The following is a 20,518-nucleotide window of genomic DNA, read 5'->3' as shown; positions in this document are numbered from 1 at the left end:
AACAATTTTCGATATAACTTGCACTTTTTGCTAATGAAAAATACCACATCACTATTTTATAGAATGGACATGTGAGCCATTAGACAGTAAACTCATACATACACACAATATTTCTGCACTTCCCATTAACTATCTTCCCAAGAGCCTAAGGAGACTATGATAAAACCTACCACACTCTTCACTATCACAAAGGTAAGACTGCCGACTATTAAGCAAAGCTTTACCACCCACCATCCCTCTCATCCCTCTCCCCACCACATGCACACACAGTAATTTAGAGACTTCAGGAAATTACTGTGCATTCAGGAAATTACATGGATTCTTCCGAAAGTTATTTCTTTAGAAACCTCTAAGAATGTTTTACCCAGGAGAACTATTCTTGAGCTCATGATTAGGGGTTATGATTAAAACTGTATGTTAAGACCCATCATTTTTGTATTATCAATTTAAATTGCAACTTATTTGACAGCATGATAGGTCGATGTAGAAAAAGTATGATTAAAAAAAAATTAAACTCGGTCTTAATGTAAACATTCCTCAGAGGAAACCTGTAAAACACCACCGACACTGAATACTGTTTTTCCTCCAATCTAAGATTCTACCAGTTGTTAAGATCCATCTCAATTGCAGTTGTTAAAAGTGTGAAAATATAGGCAACTTAGAACAAATGAAATGCGTTACTGAAGGCTAAAAGTGTTAAAAACTATGCTATCAAACTGTCGATAAATGATTTTTCCTTGTTAAAATATTAGAGGGAGAGGGAAGTGACCAAGAAAGCATCTGACAGAAGCAGCATATTTCAGAAAGCGATTAATATCACCATATTGGTTTCAATATCTTCCAAAGAAACAGGCGACGTCAGCAGTTTCTGGGCAGCTGCTGAGCACCAGTTTACTTAACGGTAACCACTGCACTTACTGACCTGCCCGAGCATCCCTACACTGGACAGTGTAGTAGTTTTATGGCTCATAATACAAACATTACAATCTTTACAATTACCATGTAAACTGATGACTTCATCTCTTTGAGTCCACACTTGCCACCGCAGTCAGGGAGTTCCTGCCAGCCAGCCCTGAGCTGGGCTGCCTCACCAGAGGGGACACAGCAGGCTCCTGCACCTGCCAGGCTACGGCTCACCCACGCCTTGACCCTGCTTCCCTAGCTTCTGACAATCCTGGCTTCCCAACTTCCCAGCTCTGGTTTCCAACTGCTTCTGTACCTGCCTCTACCCTGGTTCTCAGTTTTGCCTTATTTTAATCCTCAATCAGTGGTACAGTGATCATGACTGAGAGGTGACACATAGGTAAGTACACCTGGCTTTATATATTTCTAAAGAGTACTTTACTCAGTTTCTTGGACTTTTAAGAACCTTTCTGGGTTGCAAGTTACCTTCATTTCATTTCACATTATGCAGTGTTACTGTTTTAACTCTTAAGTTTTATTACTTTAATACACTAAAACAACAACAACAAAAAAGGGTGAGAAAAAAGGTAGTATTCCAAAGAAGCTCACATAATGTCAACAATAAATCCTCTTCCTATATGCCATGCATTTGGAATTTACAGTCCTACTCTCTATCAATACTCATTTTTAAAACCTTGGACAACTCAATTTATACCTAAGAGAAGAATTCCTACACTACCTAACTCAGAACATGGTGAGAATCAAATGAAATGCAAGAGCAATCTATATACTACAGCCTATTTTAGACCCTTATTAATATCGCTTTTTTGTTCAAGCCACTGCTGGCTCTCACCTGAGCCACCGCACCAGCCTCCTAACTGGTCTCCCTCTCTGCTTCCTTCCACCCTTACAGTCTATTCTCACACAGTAGCTGGTCTGATCTCCCTCCACCCTCTCTACCCCCCTTCCCTTTTTCTAAGAATTAACATCATTCCCCTGCATATAATCCTTCAATGGTTTCCCATTACAATGAGACTAAAATTCATATTTTTTTGTCAAGGCCCACTAGGCATACAAGGTCTTAATCCCCCATATTCCTCCTGGCATTCATTCACTCAGCTGCAGCCACCCATCTTTCTGTCCTTGGCACGCATCAAGCATATTCCCTTCTTAGGAACTGCACAGAAGCCTCTTCTCCCACAGCCTCACATGGCTCTCTTAGGACTGCTCGTGGGTCGCTTAAGGAGAGAAGCTGTCTTTAACCACCCCTTGTAAAACTGTCCTCCTCCCCAGCCCATTACACCTTCATTTTCTTTCTTAGTGTTCTCACTACCTGATGTTATTCTTGTGTCGTCAGCCCCCAGGCACCTCTAGAAAGTAAGGACCTGAGTTAGGATACGGGTTTTGTCTTGTCTAACCACTGTTTGTCCTGCCTCTGGAATGGTGCCTAATAATCATGTTTCAGTGTACCCAAAACCAGTTAAGTTTCTCCCAATTTTCCCACATCATCTAAGATTTCTTCTAATGCTGTCTTTTGATGTGTCTGTCACCTAAGACCAGAGTTAATTTCAGATCTCTTAGAGTAGTAGTTTAGTGACTCAGAATCAAAGACACAAGACAGGTTACCAAGAACCACGAAAACCTAAAAGAGGAAATCTAATGTTCAGTGAAAAATCAATGGTAACTTTAATTTGGGAAAAGAACATTTAATCTTAAAATACCTTTACTACACTCAAAATGGATTAGAGACCTAAGTATAAGACTGGACACTATAAAACTCTTAGAGGAAAACATAGGAAGAACACTCTTTGACATAAATCACAGCAAGATCTTTTTTGATCCACCTCCTAGAGTAATGGAAATAAAAACAAAAATAAACAAGTGGGACCTAATGAAACTTCAAAGCTTTTGCACAGCAAAGGAAACCATAAACAAGACGAAAAGACAACCCTCAGAATGGGAGAAAATATTTGCAAATGAATCAACGGACAAAGGATTAATATCCAAAATATATAAACAGCTCATTCAGCTCAATATCAAAGAAACAAACACCCCAATCCAAAAATGGGCAGAAGACCTCAACAGACATTTCTCCAAAGAGGACATACAGACGGCCACGAAGCACATGAAAAGATGCTCAACATCACTAATTATTAGAGAAATGCAAATCAAAATTACAATGAGGTATCACCTCACTCCTGTTAGAATGGGCATCATCAGAAAATCTACAAACAACAAATGCTGGAGAGGGTGTGGAGAAAAGGGAACCCTCTTGCACTGTTGGTGGGAATGTAAATTGATACAGCCACTATGGAGAACAATATGGAGGTTCCTTAAAAAACTAAAAATAGAATTACCATATGACCCAGCAATCCCACTACTGGGCATATACCCAGAGAAAACCGTAATTCAAAAAGACACATGTACCCGAATGTTCATTGCAGCACTATTTACAATAGCCAGGTCATGGAAGCAACCTAAATGCCCATCAACAGACGAATGGATAAAGAAGTTGTGGTACATATATACAATGGAATATTACTCAGCCATAAAAAGGAACGAAATTGAGTCATTTGTTGAGACGTGGATGAATCTAGAGACTGTCATACAGAGTGAAGTCAGTCAGAAAGAGAAAAACAAATATCGTATATTAATGCATGTATGTGGAACCTAGAAAAATGGTACAGATGAGCCAGTTTGCAGGGCAGAAGTTGAGACACAGATGTAGAGAATGGACATATGGACACCAAGGGGGGGAAACTGCGGTGAGGTGGGGATGGTGGTGTGCTGAATTGGGCGATTGGGATTGACATGTATACACTGATGTGTATAAAACTGATGCCTAATAAGAACCTGCAGTATAAAAAAACAAACAAAACAACTAATACTAAACTTTCATTGGGTTATTTGTATGGAAATATGTTAATATAAATGTTTCAGACATTACATGAAATTTCTAAAAATCTTATATTTGTATTTGTATGGAAATATGTATGGAAATATGTTAATATAAATGTTTCAGACATTAAAAAAAAAACCTTTACTACAAAATGACTCACCCTATGAATTTAATTAAGTCGTAAGACAAAGTGTACAATCAGAATGCTATAGGGAAGTATCAATACAATGCATCCGTTTTTATCTGTGTCCCCTGAATAAAGCATTAGAATGGGATTATAAAAGATGCTCAACCATAAAGGCTGGGTAAATGAATTATGCGCCAACCATTCGATGGCACAGTAAACAGTTGGTAAAAGGCAGGCTGTAGAGCTATGCGCAGTTGCATGGAAATACATCACCCTGGAGCACTCTCTAGGTGTCAGCACAGTTCCAGGAGCTTCATGTCGTTAAGTTCTTTGTAACAAAAAGTTACAAAGTGGCACATAAAGAACAATCCCATCTTTGTAAAATAAACACAGTGCTATGTTTATATGCATACAAAAGGTTCAGGAAGAATCAACACCAAAATATTAATAAAAATTCTGGATATTCTGAGTGTGAGTGAAGGACTTTTCTGTGTTTTCTAAATCTTTTACATCAAACGTTTATTAATACTGTCACCAAAAAAAGGAAAGATCTGTTGCTCAGAGGTTTTTCCACATCATATTGCCAATTCCTTCCCTACCCACTCTTCAGGGGGATGGGAGGTAGGGGTCACTTGAGAGAGCACCTTTCACCAGAAAATTAGCAAAGCTCCTAAGGTCAGAACATAAAGGCTGTATGAAAAGTTGATGAATAAACATAAAATCAGATAATAGGACCGTAGCATCTTATTTTCTATTATGACACTACCATCAGTTATATTAGATATACTGTTAAAGACAAAGTAGTAAAAAATTCTTTTGAGTCTATCTGAAATCTATACTACGTTCTTAGGAGTTACTTTTTTGAGATGGCTTGAAGAAATCATGTTCTTCTCCAATGTTTCTGAAGAACAAGACAGAGCATCATTTATGTACGATTTTCTCTAAGTAACCAAATAATTCTTCCCTGTAGAAAAGCCAAAATGTTTTATATCTGAGTAGGTATTTCTCAGTTTCCAGGGAAACTGATACAAAATTGTCTGAAATAAAGACATTAAGAGCAAACTTCCAATGTGCCTGTACTTTATATTTGGTGTTCTGACCTTGTTTCTATGGAAACTTAATTAATAGGCAAATGCTGAAATTGAGGTTTCTCTTATCACTTTATTGAATGCCCCCCCAAAAAAGACAAATTGAAATGAAATTTTAACAATCATGTTAAACATAAAAAAGTAAATTCTGTACTCATGAACTCTATTTTTCCAGGTCCTGATTTAGCACTCCTTCCTTATCATACATAGTCGTATGCTAAATGCTTAGTACCTTACCTGCCCGCTTACCAGCTTCCCCTAATGTCCCTCTGTCCAGGGCATTCTCGGCTTCAATTGGATTTCACCAGAACAAACTCTTTAAATTATATCAACGTGTTTACCTGACTGATAAATTTAGGCTATTTCATGACTTCTACTTTTATTCATATCCATTGCAATGTATGTACAGACAGAGAATGGAGAGGTAAATGTTGCTTCTGAGTTGTGTACAATAAACTGGAATGGCAATAATCAAAACTGGAGTATGCTGAGATAGGCCTAACTTATGGATAAATTATAAAATATAAGGTGCACTCTAAACAGTTTCTTAAGCATCCCAAGAACTGAATTTGGCATATCTACCACCTCCCAAGTCTGTCTCTTCTGTTCAGTAGCTGTGTTACACAGTCATTTCAGATCTCCAAGTCTTGGCTTCTTCATCGGCAACAGAGGGAGAATATATACGGGCCTTATTTGTAGATGGAAGGGCCAAGTGAAATACACAAGAAAATGCATTGTAAATCTGAAAAGAATTCTATAAAGGTCCAATTTTCGTCTCTCATCCTACACTAGCCAACTACTAACTGTTTTTAAAAATCATTTAGAGGCTTACCTTATACCAACAAGCAGAGCAGTTTTCACAAGTACTTACATGCTTTGTGTTTAAAGCTACAATTAATTCACATAATGTGTTCATTCTTTCACAATATCTAACTATTCTGAAAAGGGAGTACTTTCCACTTACAAAGCCACGTCCATCATAAGGGTGAATCCACAGGCTTAATTATTCTAACTTTTAAAGAAATTAAATAAACCCAACTAAAATTTAAATAGAAGAGCTGTAAGACATTTCGTCTATGAAATAATGAAATAATCTCTGGCATTTCAATGAAACAAATGGGCCAGTGGGGCTTTAACATCTTTATGATACAATGTTTTATACTTCAAAGAACAGTCTTTATTAAAGTGCCACTATGCTACCCAGAATTTTTTTTTTTTAACCTAGAGCCATCCCTTTCCAAAATTCTAGAGGCAAAAATCAAACATTTCCTCTCTTCTCTCTCTCCTCTCCTCCCCGACAACACCCACCCCCAGCCACTTAGTCTTCAGAACTTTTACCTGAACATTGTTAAAGTTGAATAGTATTCTACTGGGCGGGGGCGGAGGAGGGAGCCATGGAGACATTTTTCTGCAGGATGGATGTGGTGTGTTAACTCCCAAACCTTTATATCACAAATGACAATCTGAATTTGTTTTTTCTCCTTTGAAACTTCTGTCCAGCAGTCTCAGGAACCACCTCACCCCTCCCTTACAACAGGCAACGTGCAAAAGAAGTCGGTTAAGGCTGTGCAGCTGAAGACATACTTGTGTCAAGGTGGGAATTTAAAAGTAATCAGAACTCCATGGGGTCTCCTTTGGTAAAGAAAAAAAACCCAACAACTATTCTCTGCAGCCGTGGCAGTAACGTTTCACACCGTTCCCAGTTATTTTAAGCCCCTCTCCCACCATTTTCTTTCCTATCGTGTTCAAATTATAGTTAGAAGGGATAAAGTAGCTTCTATCAGGGCGACTGAAAACATTAAAATCCAAAGAATTTTAGTTAAGAACACCACACTGACTCTGTCCATCTCTATTTTGAATTTAAATGACAAATCCTCTAATGTTTGTCTTAATTGTCTCGAGTATCAACTACCTTAACGAACAGAAGTCTATCATCAGGCCCTTACCTAGTTCCTTCGCTTAGGTACCATCTGGATAGGGAGACGGGATGGATACGCCGAAGTTAGAGTATTTAAGTTTTCATTAAGAAAAGAGAGAATACACCAGAAAGTCTCTGCTAAGTGCCACGAGATGTTAAATAGAACCACGAACAGGAAGGGCTGCGGATTGGAGGGTCTCAGGCCGGGCTGGGAAATGGGAACGGGGGAAAGAATTGGGCATTCGGGTAGGGAAGAGGGAAGGAGACTGGCCGGACGCGACTGGTAAAGAATAAGGGGTGGGGACGCCAAGCAGAGCCAGCCTTCGTCCCCGGTGCCCAGCCCTGGGAGAGCCAACTCCGGGCAAGAAGGAACCCTAGGCGGCGTCTCCCTCCCGGGGGACCCTGGGGGCGGCGGAGGCCAGAGGTAAGCCCGAGAGCAGATGGCGCCTACCCCGCGAGGGGCGAGGCGCGCCAGCCGCTTCTTACCTTCGGGCATCTCCCGGTCGCTGATGTGCTGCAGGTGGTGGCCTTCGCCACCTGCGAAATCCAACTCGGCGGGTTCCACGGTAGCCGCCGCCGGAGCTACTGCCACCGCGTTCCCGGCCGCCGCCTTGTAGACCTCAGACTCACTGTCCGGCTCCGCTGACCCCCTGCGCCGGCCCAACTTGGGGCTGGCATTGGGGCACAGGCAACAAGACAGCGAGTTCCCCATGGGGCGCCTTCACTCCTCGCCGCCGCCGCCTCCGCTCGACCCCGACTCCGCCGAGCTCAGAAGCCGCCCCCTCCCCCAACAATGGCGCGGCGGGCACTGGCAGCCCCGGGCTATGCCGGGGCTGTGCCGCACATGCAGACGCGACTTCGCCCGCCGCTCTCCTGTCCGCCTAGCCGCCGGGCCCCGGGCAGGGGCGGCAGGGGCAGCCGCACCCCCGCCGCCGCCGCCTCCCCGGAGCCAACTAGTCTGTGAGGGCGGTGACCAGACCGGCTTATTTAAAAGGGGTGGGAACCAGACAAGCGCTGAGACGCGCAGCCACTGCAGGGAGAGAGCGCAGCCGGAGCTCCTCCTCCTTCCGCCACCGCCTGCCCGACTGAAAGTAGCTAGGCTACCGGAATGTGTCCTTCGGTCACCTGGTTACGACGGACCAATCACGACCAGAGTTCCCTCAGAGCGCAGGCATGTGACTCACAATGCCCCGCCCCCGCCCGCGGCTGCCCCGCCCCCCGAGCGGCGCCCCCGGACTCTGGTTTCCATTCATCTCTCGCGCTCCAAGCTTTCCGGTCCTGCGGGAAGCGCCGTGGGAGTTTGTTAATCGAAGCCGTCCTGAGTCAGTGGGCTCTGTAGAAAGCCCCTATTCCTAAAATGCCAGTTCAGTTAGCAACTCGGTTTCACCGGGTCGACAGTTGACTCATTTGATGTATTGCTCAACGAACTTAGTTTCACCCCAATTTTTGACCGTTTTTTATAACTGAATGCTCCTCCGGTCTTGCCTTCCAAAGAGTGTTAGTTTCCGCCTACAGTTTAACCATAGCAACCCCCGGGGCCCTGGTCCTACTCTCAATAAAGAGCTGTGGCTGTGTCTTGAATGAGACTCGAGGACACGTCACCCCTCCACTTCCTCATCAGTAAATTAGGTACCGAACTCCTCCCTCCCACCTCTGAGGCGCTGGGATTCAGCAACTCGCTTTTCTCGCCTGTTTCTCTCTTCCACGGCAGGAGTTTCCAGGTTTCCCTACTTTAGCCAACAACAACGCATAAAGCACGATTTTCTCATACAAACTTGAGAGTCACAAAGTGAAGTACCACGGTCTTGATTTGATGAAGATGATAACGATAGTTAACATTTGGCAAACACTATGCGCCCGCCCCCGTTCCAAGTGAGGTACTCATTTAACCCTCGGGAACAAAATCCTCAGAAACCTTCATTTTACAGATTTTACAGAAGCTAAGTAACGTTCCCAAGGTCACATGATTGCTCAGGGGTGTGGCCAGGATTTGATCCCTGATTGTGTGGATCCCCAAAGGCACCTTATTGTGATCATCAGAAAATAAAGGTAGAAGTCAAATTTGGTTGGAAGTGGCATAGTGTATCAGGATTTTCTTTTTTTAAGGAGGAACAATTTTTTGATGTGGATTTTAAAATACTTTCCCTTCATTCCACATTGATTAGTCCCTCCTACATGCCAGGCACCCGTGTGCGAAAAATAGTCCTGCCCTCAGTGACCTCAGGCACGGTGAGAAAACAAAGGCTTAGAAAGCCCAATAGTCTGAGGTCACACTGCTGCAAAGTACTTAAACCTGAAATTCAAACCTAGATCTATTAACCCCAAGTAGATGCTGGGGTAAAGAGCTTGGTTTTCTTCCCAGAAACCTGAGAGCCATTGAATGTTGTGAAGTTAAGGAGTCACTATCAGGTGGTTTGTAGTGAGGTCACGCTTGAGAATAAGTAGGACTGATGGAAGCAACAAAACCCATTAAGAGACTTTATATTCATCTAAGAGAGGAGTGAGGGTTCAAACTAAAGGCAGTGGCAGAGATTGGAGTGGAGGGAAAGGATCTGAGGTCATTTGGGAGGTAGAATAGAAGTGCTCAGTGACTAGATATGGAGCAGGAAGGGGAAAAGAGAAGCAAAAATGGCTGCTAGGGTTCTGGCTTAGGGAACTATGTAGAGTGTGGTTACTTTTTCTTAGATAGTGCAGGAAAAGGAAGAGGTTTGGGAAGGAAGATCATTTTGGGTTCTCTTAAGCGGAACACGGAAATGGAGCTCTCTGGTTGAAAGTAAGCCTCTGCAGGCTAAGTCCATTTTGTGATATCCCAACTTATGTTTTCAAAAATAACACATTAAATCAATTTAAAAATGTGATTGGGGAAATTCCCTAATGTTGACAGCTAAGAATATCACATTTTTCATGGAGCAACTTGGAATCTATGGTTTTAGTAAATGAGGCATCCTATGTAAAATAAAACTGGTAAATGAGAGCTCTACCCACCACCAGAGCCTCCCATCAAGCCTCTTAGATAGCCTCAACCACCAGAGGGCAGACAGCAGAAGCAAGAAAAACTACAATCCTGCAGCCTGTGGACCAAGAAACACAGTTAGAGAAAGATAGACAAGATGAAAAGGCAGAGGGCTATGTACCAGATGAAGGAACAAGAAAAAACCCCAGAAAAACAACTAAATGAAATGGAGATAGGCAACCTTCCAGAGAAAGAATTCAGAATAATGATAGTGAAGATGATCCAGGACCTCGGAATAAAAATGGAGGCAAAGATTGAGAAGATGCAAGAAATGATTAACAAAGACCTAGAAGAATTAAAGAACAAACAAACAGAGATGACCAATACAATAACTGAAAACTACACTAGAAGGAATCAATAGCAGAATAACTGAGGCAGAAGAACGGATAAGTGACCTGGAAGACAGAATGGTGGAATTCACTGCTGCGGAACAGACTAAAGAAAAAAGAATGAAAAGAAGTGAAGAGGGCCTAAGAGACCTCTGGGACAACATTAAACGCAACAACATTCGCATTATAGGGGTCCCAGAAGGAGAAGAGAGAGAGAAAGGACCAGAGAAAATATTTGAAGAGATTATAGTCGAAAACTTCCCTAACATGGGAAAGGAAATAGCCACCCACGTCCAGGAAGCGCAGAGAGTCCCATACAGAATAAACCCAAGGAGAAACACGCCGAGACACATAGTAATCAAAGTGGCAAAAATTAAAGACGAAGAAAAATTATTGAAAGCAGCAAGGGAAAAACGACAAATAACATACAAGGGAACTCCCATAAGGTTAACAGCTGATTTCTCAGCAGAAACTCTGCAAGCCAGAAGGGAGTGGCATGATATACTTAAAGTGATGAAAGGGAAGAACCTACAACCAAGATTACTCTACCCGGCAAGGATCTCATTTAGATTTGATGGAGAAATCAAAAGCTTTACAGACAAGCAAAAGCTAAAAGAATTCAGCACCTCCAAACCAGCTCTACAACAAATGCTAAAGGAACTTCTCTAAGTGGGAAACACAAGAGAAGAAACGGACCTACAAAAACAAACCCAAAACAATTAAGAAAATGGTCATAGGAACATACATATCGATAATTACCTTAAACGTGAATGGATTAAATGCCCCAACCAAAAGACATAGACTGGCTGAATGGATACAAAAACAAGACCCATATATATGCTGTCTACAAGAGACCCACTTTAGACCTAGGGACACATACAGACTGAAAGTGAGGGGATGGAAAAAGATATTCCATGCAAATGGAAATCAAAAGAAAGCTGGAGTAGCTATACTCATATCAGATAAAATAGACTTTAAAATAAAGAATGTTACAAGAGACAAGGAAGGACACTACATAATGATCAAGGGATCAATCCAAGAAAAAGATCTAGCAATTATAAATATACGTGCACCCAACATACAAGCACCTCAATACATAAGGCAACTGCTAATAGCTATAAAAGAGGAAATCGACAGTGACACAATAATAGTGGGAGACTTTAACACCTCACTTACACCCATGGACAGATCATCCAGACAGAAAATTAATAAGGAAATACAAGCTTTAAATGACACAATAGACCAGAGAGATTTAATTGATATTTATAGGACATTCCATCCACAAACAGCAGATTCCACTTTCTTCTCAAGTGCACATGGAACATTCTCCATGATAGATCCCATCTTGGGTCACAAATCAAGCCTTGGTAAATTTAAGAAAACTGAAATCATATCAAGCATCTTTTCCGACCACAGCGCTGTAAGATTAGAAATCAATTACAGGGAAAGAAAACGTAAAAAACACAAACACATGGAGGCTAAACAATACGTTACTAAATCTCTTCACCAAGAGATCAGTGAAGAAATCAAAGAGGAAATTAAAAAATACCTAGAGACAAATGACAATGAAAACACGATGATCCAAAACCTATGGGATGCAGCAAAAGCAGTTCTAAGAGGGAAATTAATAGCAATACAAGCCTACCTCAAGCAACAAGAAAAATCTCAAATAACCAAGCTAACCTTACACCTAAAGGAACTAGAGAAAGAAGAACAAACAAACCCAAAGTTAGTAGAAGGAAAGAAATCATAAAGATCAGAGCAGAAAGAAATGAAATAGACACAAAGAAAATAATAGCAAAGATCAATAAAACTAAAAGCTGGTTCTTTGAGAAGATAAACAAAATTGATCAACCTTTAGCCAGACTCATCAAGAAAAAGAGGGAGAGGACTCAAATCAATGAAATTAGAGATGTAAAGGAGAAGTTACAACGGACACCGCAGAATTACAAAGTATCATGAGAGACTACTACAAGCAACTCTATGCCAATAAAACGGACAACCTGGAGGAAATGGACAAATTCTTAGGTATAACCTTCCAAGAGTGAACCAGGAAGAAATAGAGAATATGAACAGACCAATCACAAGTAATGAAATTGAAATGGTGATTAAAAATCTTCCAACAAACAAAAGTCCAGGACCAGATGGCTTCACAGGTGAATTCTATCAAACATTTAGAGAAGAGCTAATACCCATCCTTCTCAAACTCTTCCAAAAAATTGCAGAGGACGGAACACTCCCAAACTCATTCTATGAGGCCACCATCACCCTGATACCAAAACCAGACAGAGATACCTCAAAAAAAGAAAATTACAGACCAATATCACTGATGAATATAGATGCAAAAATCCTCAACAAAATACTAGCAAACAGAATCCAACAACACATGAAAACGATCATACACCATGATCAAGTGGGATCTATCCCAGGGATGCAAGGATTCTTCAATATACGCAAATCAATCAATGTGATACACCATATTAAGAAACTGAAGAAGAAAAACCATATGATCATCTCAATAGATGCAGAAAAAGCTTTTGACAAAATTCAACACCCATTTCTGATAAAAACTCTCCAGAAAGTGGGCATAGAGGGAACCTACCTCAACATAATAAAGGCCATATACGACAAACCCAAAGCAAAACATCATTCTCAATGGTGAAAAACTGAAAGCATTTCCTCTAAGACCAGGAACAAGAAAAGGATGTCCACTCTCACCACTATTATTCAACACAGTTTTGGAAGTCCTAGCCACAGCAGTCAGAGAAGAAAAATAAAAGGAATCCAAATTGGAAAAGAAGAAATAAAACTTATTGTTTTTAGATGACATGACACTATACATAGAGAATCCTAATGATGCCACCAGAAAACTACTAGAGCTAATCAATGAATTTGGTAAAGTTGCAGGATACAAAATTAATGCACAGAAATCTCTTGCATTCCTATACACTAACAATGAAAGATCAGAAAGAGAAATTAAGGAAACAATCCCATTCACCATTGCAACAAAAAGAGTAAAATACCTAGGAATAAACCTACCTAGGGAGACAAAAGACCTGTACTCACAAAACTATAAGACACTGATGAAAGAAATCAAAGATGACACAAATAGATGGAGAGATATACCATGTTCCTGGATTGGAAGAATCAACATTGTGAAAATGTCTCTACTACCCAAAGCAATCTACAGATTCAATGCAATCCCTATCAAACTACCACTGGCATTTTTCACAGAACTAGAACAAAAAATTTCACAATTTGTATGGAAACACAAAAGACCCCGAATAGCCAAAGCAATCTTGAGAACGAAAAATGGAGCTGGGGGAATCAGGCTCCCTGACTTCAGACTATATTACAAAGCTTCAGTAATCAAGACAGTTTGGTATTGGCACAAAAACAGAAATATAGATCAATGGAACAGGATAGAAAGCCCAGAGATAAACCCACACACATATGGTCAACTTATCTTTGATAAAGGAGGCAAGCATATACAGTGGAGAAAAGACAGCCTCTTCAATAAGTGGTGCTGGGAAAATTGGACAGGAACATGTAAAAGTATGAAATTAGAACACTCCCTGACACCATGCACAAAAATAAACTCAAAATGGATTAAAGACCTAAGTGTAAGGGCAGACACTATCAAACTCTTAGAGGAAAACATAGGCAGAACACTCTATGACATACATCACAGCAAGATTCTTTTTGACCCAGCTCCCAGAGAAATGGAAATAAGAACACAAATAAACAAATGGGACCTAATGAAACTTAAAAGCTTTTGCACAGCAAAGGAAACCATAAACAAGACCAAAAGACAACCCTCAGAATGGGAGAAAATATTTGCAAATGAAGCAACTGACAAAGGATTAATCTCCAAGATTTACAAGCAGCTCATGCAGCTCAATAACAAAAAAACGAACAACCCAATCCAAAAATGGGCAGAAGATCTAAATAGACATTTCTCCAAAGAAGATATACAGATGGCCTACAGACACATGAAAGAATGCTCAACATCATTAATCATTAGAGAAATGCAAATCAAAACTACAATGAGATATCATCTCACACCGGTCAGAATGGCCATCATCAAAAAATCTAGAAACAATAAATGCTGGAGAGGGTGTGGAGGAAAGGGAACACTCTTGCACTGTTGGTGGGAATGTAAATTGATACAGCCACTATGGAGAACAGTATGGAGGTTCCTTAAAAAACTACAAATAGAACTACCATACGACCCAGCAATCCCACTACTGGGCATATACCCTGAGAAAACCATAGGTCAAAAAGAGTCATGTACCAAAATGTTCATTGCAGCTCTATTTACAATAGCCAGGACATGGAAGCAACCTAAATGTCCATCGACAGATGAATGGATAAAGAAGATGTGGCACATATATACAATGGAATATTACTCAGCCATAAAAAGAAATGAAATGGAGGTATTTGTAATGAGGTGGATGGAGTTAGAGTCTGTCATACAGAGTGAAGTAAGTCAGAAAGAGAAAAACAAATACAGTATGCTAACACATATATATGGAATCTAAGGGAAAAAAAAAAAAAAGGCCATGAAGAGCCTAGTGGCAAGACGGGAATAAAGACACAGACCTACTAGAGAATGGACTTGAGGATATGGGGAGGGGGTGGGGTGAGATGTGACAGGGTAAGAGAGTGTCATGGACATATATACACTACCAAATGTAAAATAGATAGCTAGTGGGAAGCAGCCGCATAGCACAGGGAGATCAGCTCGGTGCTTTGTGACCACCTAGAGGGGTGGGATGGGGAGGGTGGGAGGGAGGGAGATGCAAGAGGGAAGAGAAATGGGAACATATTATATATGTATAACTGATTCACTTTGTTATAAAGCAGATGCTAACACACTATTGTAAGGCAATTATACTTCAATAAAGATGTTTGAAAAAAAAAAAAAAAAGATGACACAAACAGATGGAGAGATATACCATGTTCTTGGATTGGAAGAATCAATATGGTGAAAATGACTATACTACCCAAAGCAATCTACAGATTCAATGCAATCCCTATCAAAATACCAGTGGCATTATTTACAGAACTAGAACAAAAAACCTGAAAACTTGTAGGAGACACAAAAGACCCCAAATAGCCAAAGCAGTCTTGAGGGAAAAAAAACAGAGCTGGAGGAATCAGACTCCCTTACTTCAGACTATACTACAAAGCTACAGTAATCAAGACAATATGGTACTGGCACAAAACCAGAAATATAGATCAATGGAACAGGATAGAAAGCCCAGAGATAAACCCACACACCTATGGTCAACTAATCTATGACAAAGGAGGCAAGGATATAAAATGGAGAAAAGACAGTCTCTTCAATAAGTGGTGCTGGGAAAACTGGACAGCTACTTGTAAAAGAATGAAATTAGAACACTCCCTAACACCATACACAAAAATAAACTCAAAATGGATTAGAGACCTAAATGTAAGACCGCCGGACACTATAAAACTCTTCGAGGAGACATAGGAAGAACACTCTTTGACATAAATCACAGCAAGATCTTTTTTGTTCCACCTCCTAGAGTAATGGAAATAAAAACAAAAATAAACAAATAGGACCTAATGAAACTTAAAAGTTTTGCACAGCAAAGGAAACTACAAACAAGACGAAAAGACAACCCTCAGAATGGGAGAAAATATTTGCAAATGAATCAACGGACAAATGATTAATCTCCAAAATATATAAACAGCTCATGCAGCTCAATATTGACAAAAAACAAACAACCCAATCAAAAAATGGGCAGAAGACCTAAATAGACATTTCTCCAAAGAAGACATACAGATGGCCAAGAAGCACATGAAAAGCTGCTCAACATCACTAATTATTAGAGACATGCAATCAAAACTACATTGAGGTATCACCTTACGCCGGTCAGAATGGGCATCCTCAGAAAATCTGCAAACAACAAATGCTGGAGAGGGTGTGGAGGAGAGAGAACTCTCTTGCACTGTTGGTGGGAATGTAAATTGATACAGCCGCTATGGAAAACAGTATGGAGGTTCCTAAAAAAACGAAAAATAGAATTACCACATGACCCAGCAGTCCCACTACTGGGCATATACCCACAGAAAACCATAATTCAAAAAGACACATGCACCCCAATGTTCACTGCAGCACTATTTACAATAGGCAGGATATGGAAGCAACCTAAATACCCATCAGCAGACAAATGGATAAAGAAGATGTGGTACATATATACAATAGAATATTACTCAACCATAAACAGGAATGAAATTGGGTTATTTGTAGTGACGTGGATGGATCTACGTCATACAGAGTCTGTCATACAGAGTGAAGTTAAGTCAGAAAGAGAAAAACAAATATCGTATATTAACGCATATATGTGGAACCTCGAAAAACCAGTTTGCAGGGCAGAAATAGAGACACAAGTGTAGAGAACAAGGGGGGGAGAGTGGTGGGGGGGTGTTCTGGTGGGATGTATTGGGAGACTGGGAGTGACATGTATACACTAATATGTATAAAATGGATAACTACGAAGAACCTGCTGTATAAAAAAAATAAATTAAATTAAATACAAAAATTAAAAAAAAAAAATAGAGAAGTCACCCTGCTCCTTGTGTGTATCCTGCCTTGTGGCTGAAGCCCCTGGCACCACGGGGCAGAGCATGCCTGGACCATGTTGAATTGCTGAGAGCTCTTGGGGCTGGCAGGGACATATGACAGGGGCAGGGACTGGGGTGCTGGGGCAGCTGGGACCAGGAGTTCCGGAGATTTCAGGAGTTGCAGGAGTGAGCTCAGCCAGCTCCCCACAAAGAGGAGCCTTGGTCCCAGGCAAGGGAGAGAAGGTACGAAATCAGGCTCAGACCTGCAGTCATTTCTTGAAGTTTGCAGCTCATGGCTCACCATCACCTCTCCTCTCCATCAGTACCCCTGACCTGTCTTGAGGGTTTCCGTTTCTGCACAGATGATATTTCCAACAAACTGGCCTTGAAGTTCTCATGCCTCACTTCCAAAGATCTTGAACTCTCTGCCACACACACCCAAGGTCATACACTAGGCCCATGCTGGCCACTATAGGAACCACTAGCCATGTGTGCTATTTAAATCTTAGTTAATTAAAATGAAATAAAATTTAAAACTCAGGTCCTCAGTCCCACGGCCCACATTTCAGGGACTCGACAGTCACACGTGGCTAGTGGCTACCATACTGGATCACGCAGAGAGCATGCTTACCACCGCAGAAAGGTGTATTGGACGGTGCTGCCCTAGACCCTGTCACTAACAGAAACTGCCCCCTTTCTATTACCAATGTCCAGCACCCCCCTAGAGACTCCCACCTCCTCCTTGTATAGACTCTGACTCTAATGCAGCCTTCAACCACAATGGGATTTTCAATCTCTGTCCAGGGACACCTCAGAGATACTGAGGGGTCGGTTCCAGACCACCGCAAGAAAGCGAATATCACGTGAAGTTTTTGGTTTCCACAGCATATAAAAGTTATGTTTATACCATACTGTAGTCTACTAAATGTGCAATAGCCTTTTGTTTAAAAAGACACGGAGTATACCTTAATTTAAAAATACTTTATTGCTAAAAATGTGAACCAATATCTGCCAATGCTAGGTTGCTACAAACCTTCAACTTGTAAAAAACGCAGTATCTGCAAAGTACGATAAAATGAGGTCTGCCCGTATTAGTTTCCTGAGGCTGCTGTAATTAACTACCACAAACTGTGTTGATTCTCTCATGGTCCCTCACAGTTCTGGAGGTCAGAAGTCTAAAATCAAGGTGTAGGCAGGGCCAGGCTCTCTCTGAAAGCTCTAGGGGAGGATCCTTCCTTGCCTCTTTCTAGCATCATTGTCTAGGGGTTGCCAACAATCCTTGGCTTGTGGCTGCATGACTCCAATCTGTCTCTGGCTCCACCACTGCCACCCTAGTCACCATCACCTCTATGGAAAATGTACGGCAGTTCCTGAGAAAATTAAAAGTAGAAAACCATATGATCCAGCAATCCCATTTCTGGATATATATCCAAAGAAATGGAAAGCGGGGTCTTGAAGAGATATTTGCACCCCCGTGTTCACAGCAGCATTGATCACAATTGCCAAGAGGCGGAGGCAACCCAAGTGTCCATCAACGGATGAATGGATGATCACCATGTGGTATATACACACAATAGAATATCATTCAGCCTTACACAGCAAGTTCTGACAGACAGGTGAACCTTGGGAACCTTATGCTAAGTACAGTAAACTAGTCACAAAAAGACAAACACGGTATGATACCACCTCCGTGGAATTTAGATTAGATTAGTCAAATTTTTAGAGCCAGAAGGAACTGTGGTTGCCAGGAGCTGGGGGCAGGAGGATATGGGTAGTTAATGTTTAATGAGTACAGAGTTTCACTTTGGGCAGATGAAGAGAGTTCTGGAGGTTGGCTGCATGGTAATGCGAATATAGTCAACAGTACTGAACTGCACGCTGACAAATGGTTACCTTGGTAAATTTAATGCTGTGTGTATTCTATGGGCCCCCCCCCCAAAAATAAAACAAAAAGCCTGTGTCTTTTGCTGCCCTGGCCCCAGGCTAGCCCCACCCTTACACGTGACACTGCTCTGCGAGGGTGTGTCCTGGGTGGACTTTAACAACCAGGCCCTGGGGCATCACGGGAGGAGGGAAAATGGAGAAAGGGTACTCACCCGCCTTGGGTGCTATGGGGCCAAAAGGTCGGGCACGGCCAGTGGACTTAACCGGCAAGGAGCCGTGCCTGAGCCTGAGCCTGCGCCTGCCGGCTGCCCTGGAGCCTGAGCAGCACCTCCGTCCCTCCTAACAGAATATGACCTGGCTCTGGGAAAGCCCTAAGAGGGACCTCATCCTACACTGTGCTTAAAAGCAAACCATTCAAGGCCCAGAGAGGGCAAGTGACTGGTTCTGGGTCACTCAGCAAGTCAGAGGCAGAGCCAAGTCCTGAAGTGTGGCTCCTCTGATTCTAGAGCGTCATTTCTTTCATCTCTCATGTATACTGTGCCCTTTTTCTGACAATGTGAGTGTCAGCGATTCTATCAGGAACGTGGGCCTGACACTGACAACTCAGAAGGCTGAACTAAGCAGTGGGGAGTTGGGTGAGGGCCCATGGATTGATGGTCAGGGATCAGTTACCTGCTTTACGGGAGAAATTGCTGCCTCCATCCTTGGGTGGGTCTCTGGGGTCAGAGCCAGATCCATCTGGCCCCTGGGGTGGCCCCTGTGGTGGCTTGCCAGGAGAACCATCAGAGGCCTGGTTGGATGACTGGGAAGGTTCATCCTCCTCTGGAAAAACAAAAATAAGAGGTGGGGGAGCTCCCAGCAGGGTGGGCAGCTGAGGGACCAGAGGCCCCACACGGCGCCCTCCATCATCTCCCGAAACTCCCAAGAACTCTGATGTTGGGAGGGGACCTCAATGGCAGCTGTGCTAAGAGGTGACAAAGATGCTTGGAGGTGAACCCAAGGAGAAGACAGAGAGAGGGAGACCCAGCACCAACGCGGAGCTGGCAGGTTCCAGACTTCACAGAGCAGGAGTGTGAGGCCCAGGAGGTTAGAGACCTGATGGGGCACAGTGCACCTGGTGGCAGCTCCAGGCCAGAACCCAGACCCCCTCCGCCCTCGTTCAGGCACCCCAAGCCCTGGGCCACCCCGCCCTCTGGAGCTTCCCTAGGGCACTCACCATCAGAGGGGGATTCCGGCCGGAAGGGGTCAGTGGCATCTCCTCCCCCGCTCTCTATGGCTTTAGCTGACATCTTGGAGGCAGTGTGGGAACACTAGGTGCAGAGCCAAGGACACCACTATCTTTCTGAGAAACAGAGTGTGAAAATCAGAAGTGCTCTGCCTGATTTATGATGGACTGGTGGGGGGAGGGCAGGGGCACCTCTCTGTTGCCCCAGACTTGTCCTCTGTCCTACAGGAGCCTGCGGGCACTTCCAGCCTGCCCCCCAAATCTGCACAGACCACAGCTTTTAAAGTTAATAATGACTTTACTTGGCTCCCTGATCTCCAGAATCCTGTTCACGTCTAATAATCCATCTCTGCCCCGCCCACTGCCCACCCAGCCTAAGTCTTAGGGCTTCAGAGTGACCTGGGTTGATACAAGACTGGAGGTTCCCAAAGTCTCCTGGTAAAGGTGGGCTCAAGCCCCTTCCCAGCACACTCACCTCTGGTCACAGTGACAGCAGCCCTGGATGGAAGCAGAGAGGGATACAGTGAGTGGAGTCCTG

The 20,518-nt window shown here is 42.5% G+C and overlaps 1 protein-coding gene across 6 annotated transcripts in view; it reads right to left on the bottom strand.

Moving 5' to 3' along the window:
• The window catches only part of LOC130707583 (cyclin-Y-like protein 1), an 88,768-nt gene that overhangs the window by 65,371 nt on the left and 2,879 nt on the right, over positions 1-20,518 (bottom strand). For 2 of the 6 annotated variants that reach the window (XM_057542722.1, XM_057542725.1), the window contains exons 3-5: positions 20,456-20,478; positions 19,972-20,097; positions 19,428-19,577 (exon numbers count right to left, since the gene is read on the bottom strand). In XM_057542722.1, coding sequence (XP_057398705.1) covers positions 19,428-19,577; positions 19,972-20,044 — 223 coding nt within the window. In that variant the 5' untranslated portion in view covers positions 20,045-20,097; positions 20,456-20,478. Of the gene's footprint in view, positions 1-7,421; positions 7,654-19,427; positions 19,578-19,971; positions 20,098-20,455; positions 20,479-20,518 lie in introns of those variants that run through there. The other 4 variants (XM_057542721.1, XM_057542729.1, XM_057542723.1 and 1 more) reach the window with 3 other exon arrangements.

This window comes from Balaenoptera acutorostrata, chromosome 3, assembly GCF_949987535.1.
Source record: "Balaenoptera acutorostrata chromosome 3, mBalAcu1.1, whole genome shotgun sequence".
NCBI classification, from domain to species: Eukaryota; Metazoa; Chordata; class Mammalia; order Artiodactyla; family Balaenopteridae; genus Balaenoptera; species Balaenoptera acutorostrata.
This window is presented reverse-complemented; position numbering and strand designations above follow the sequence as displayed.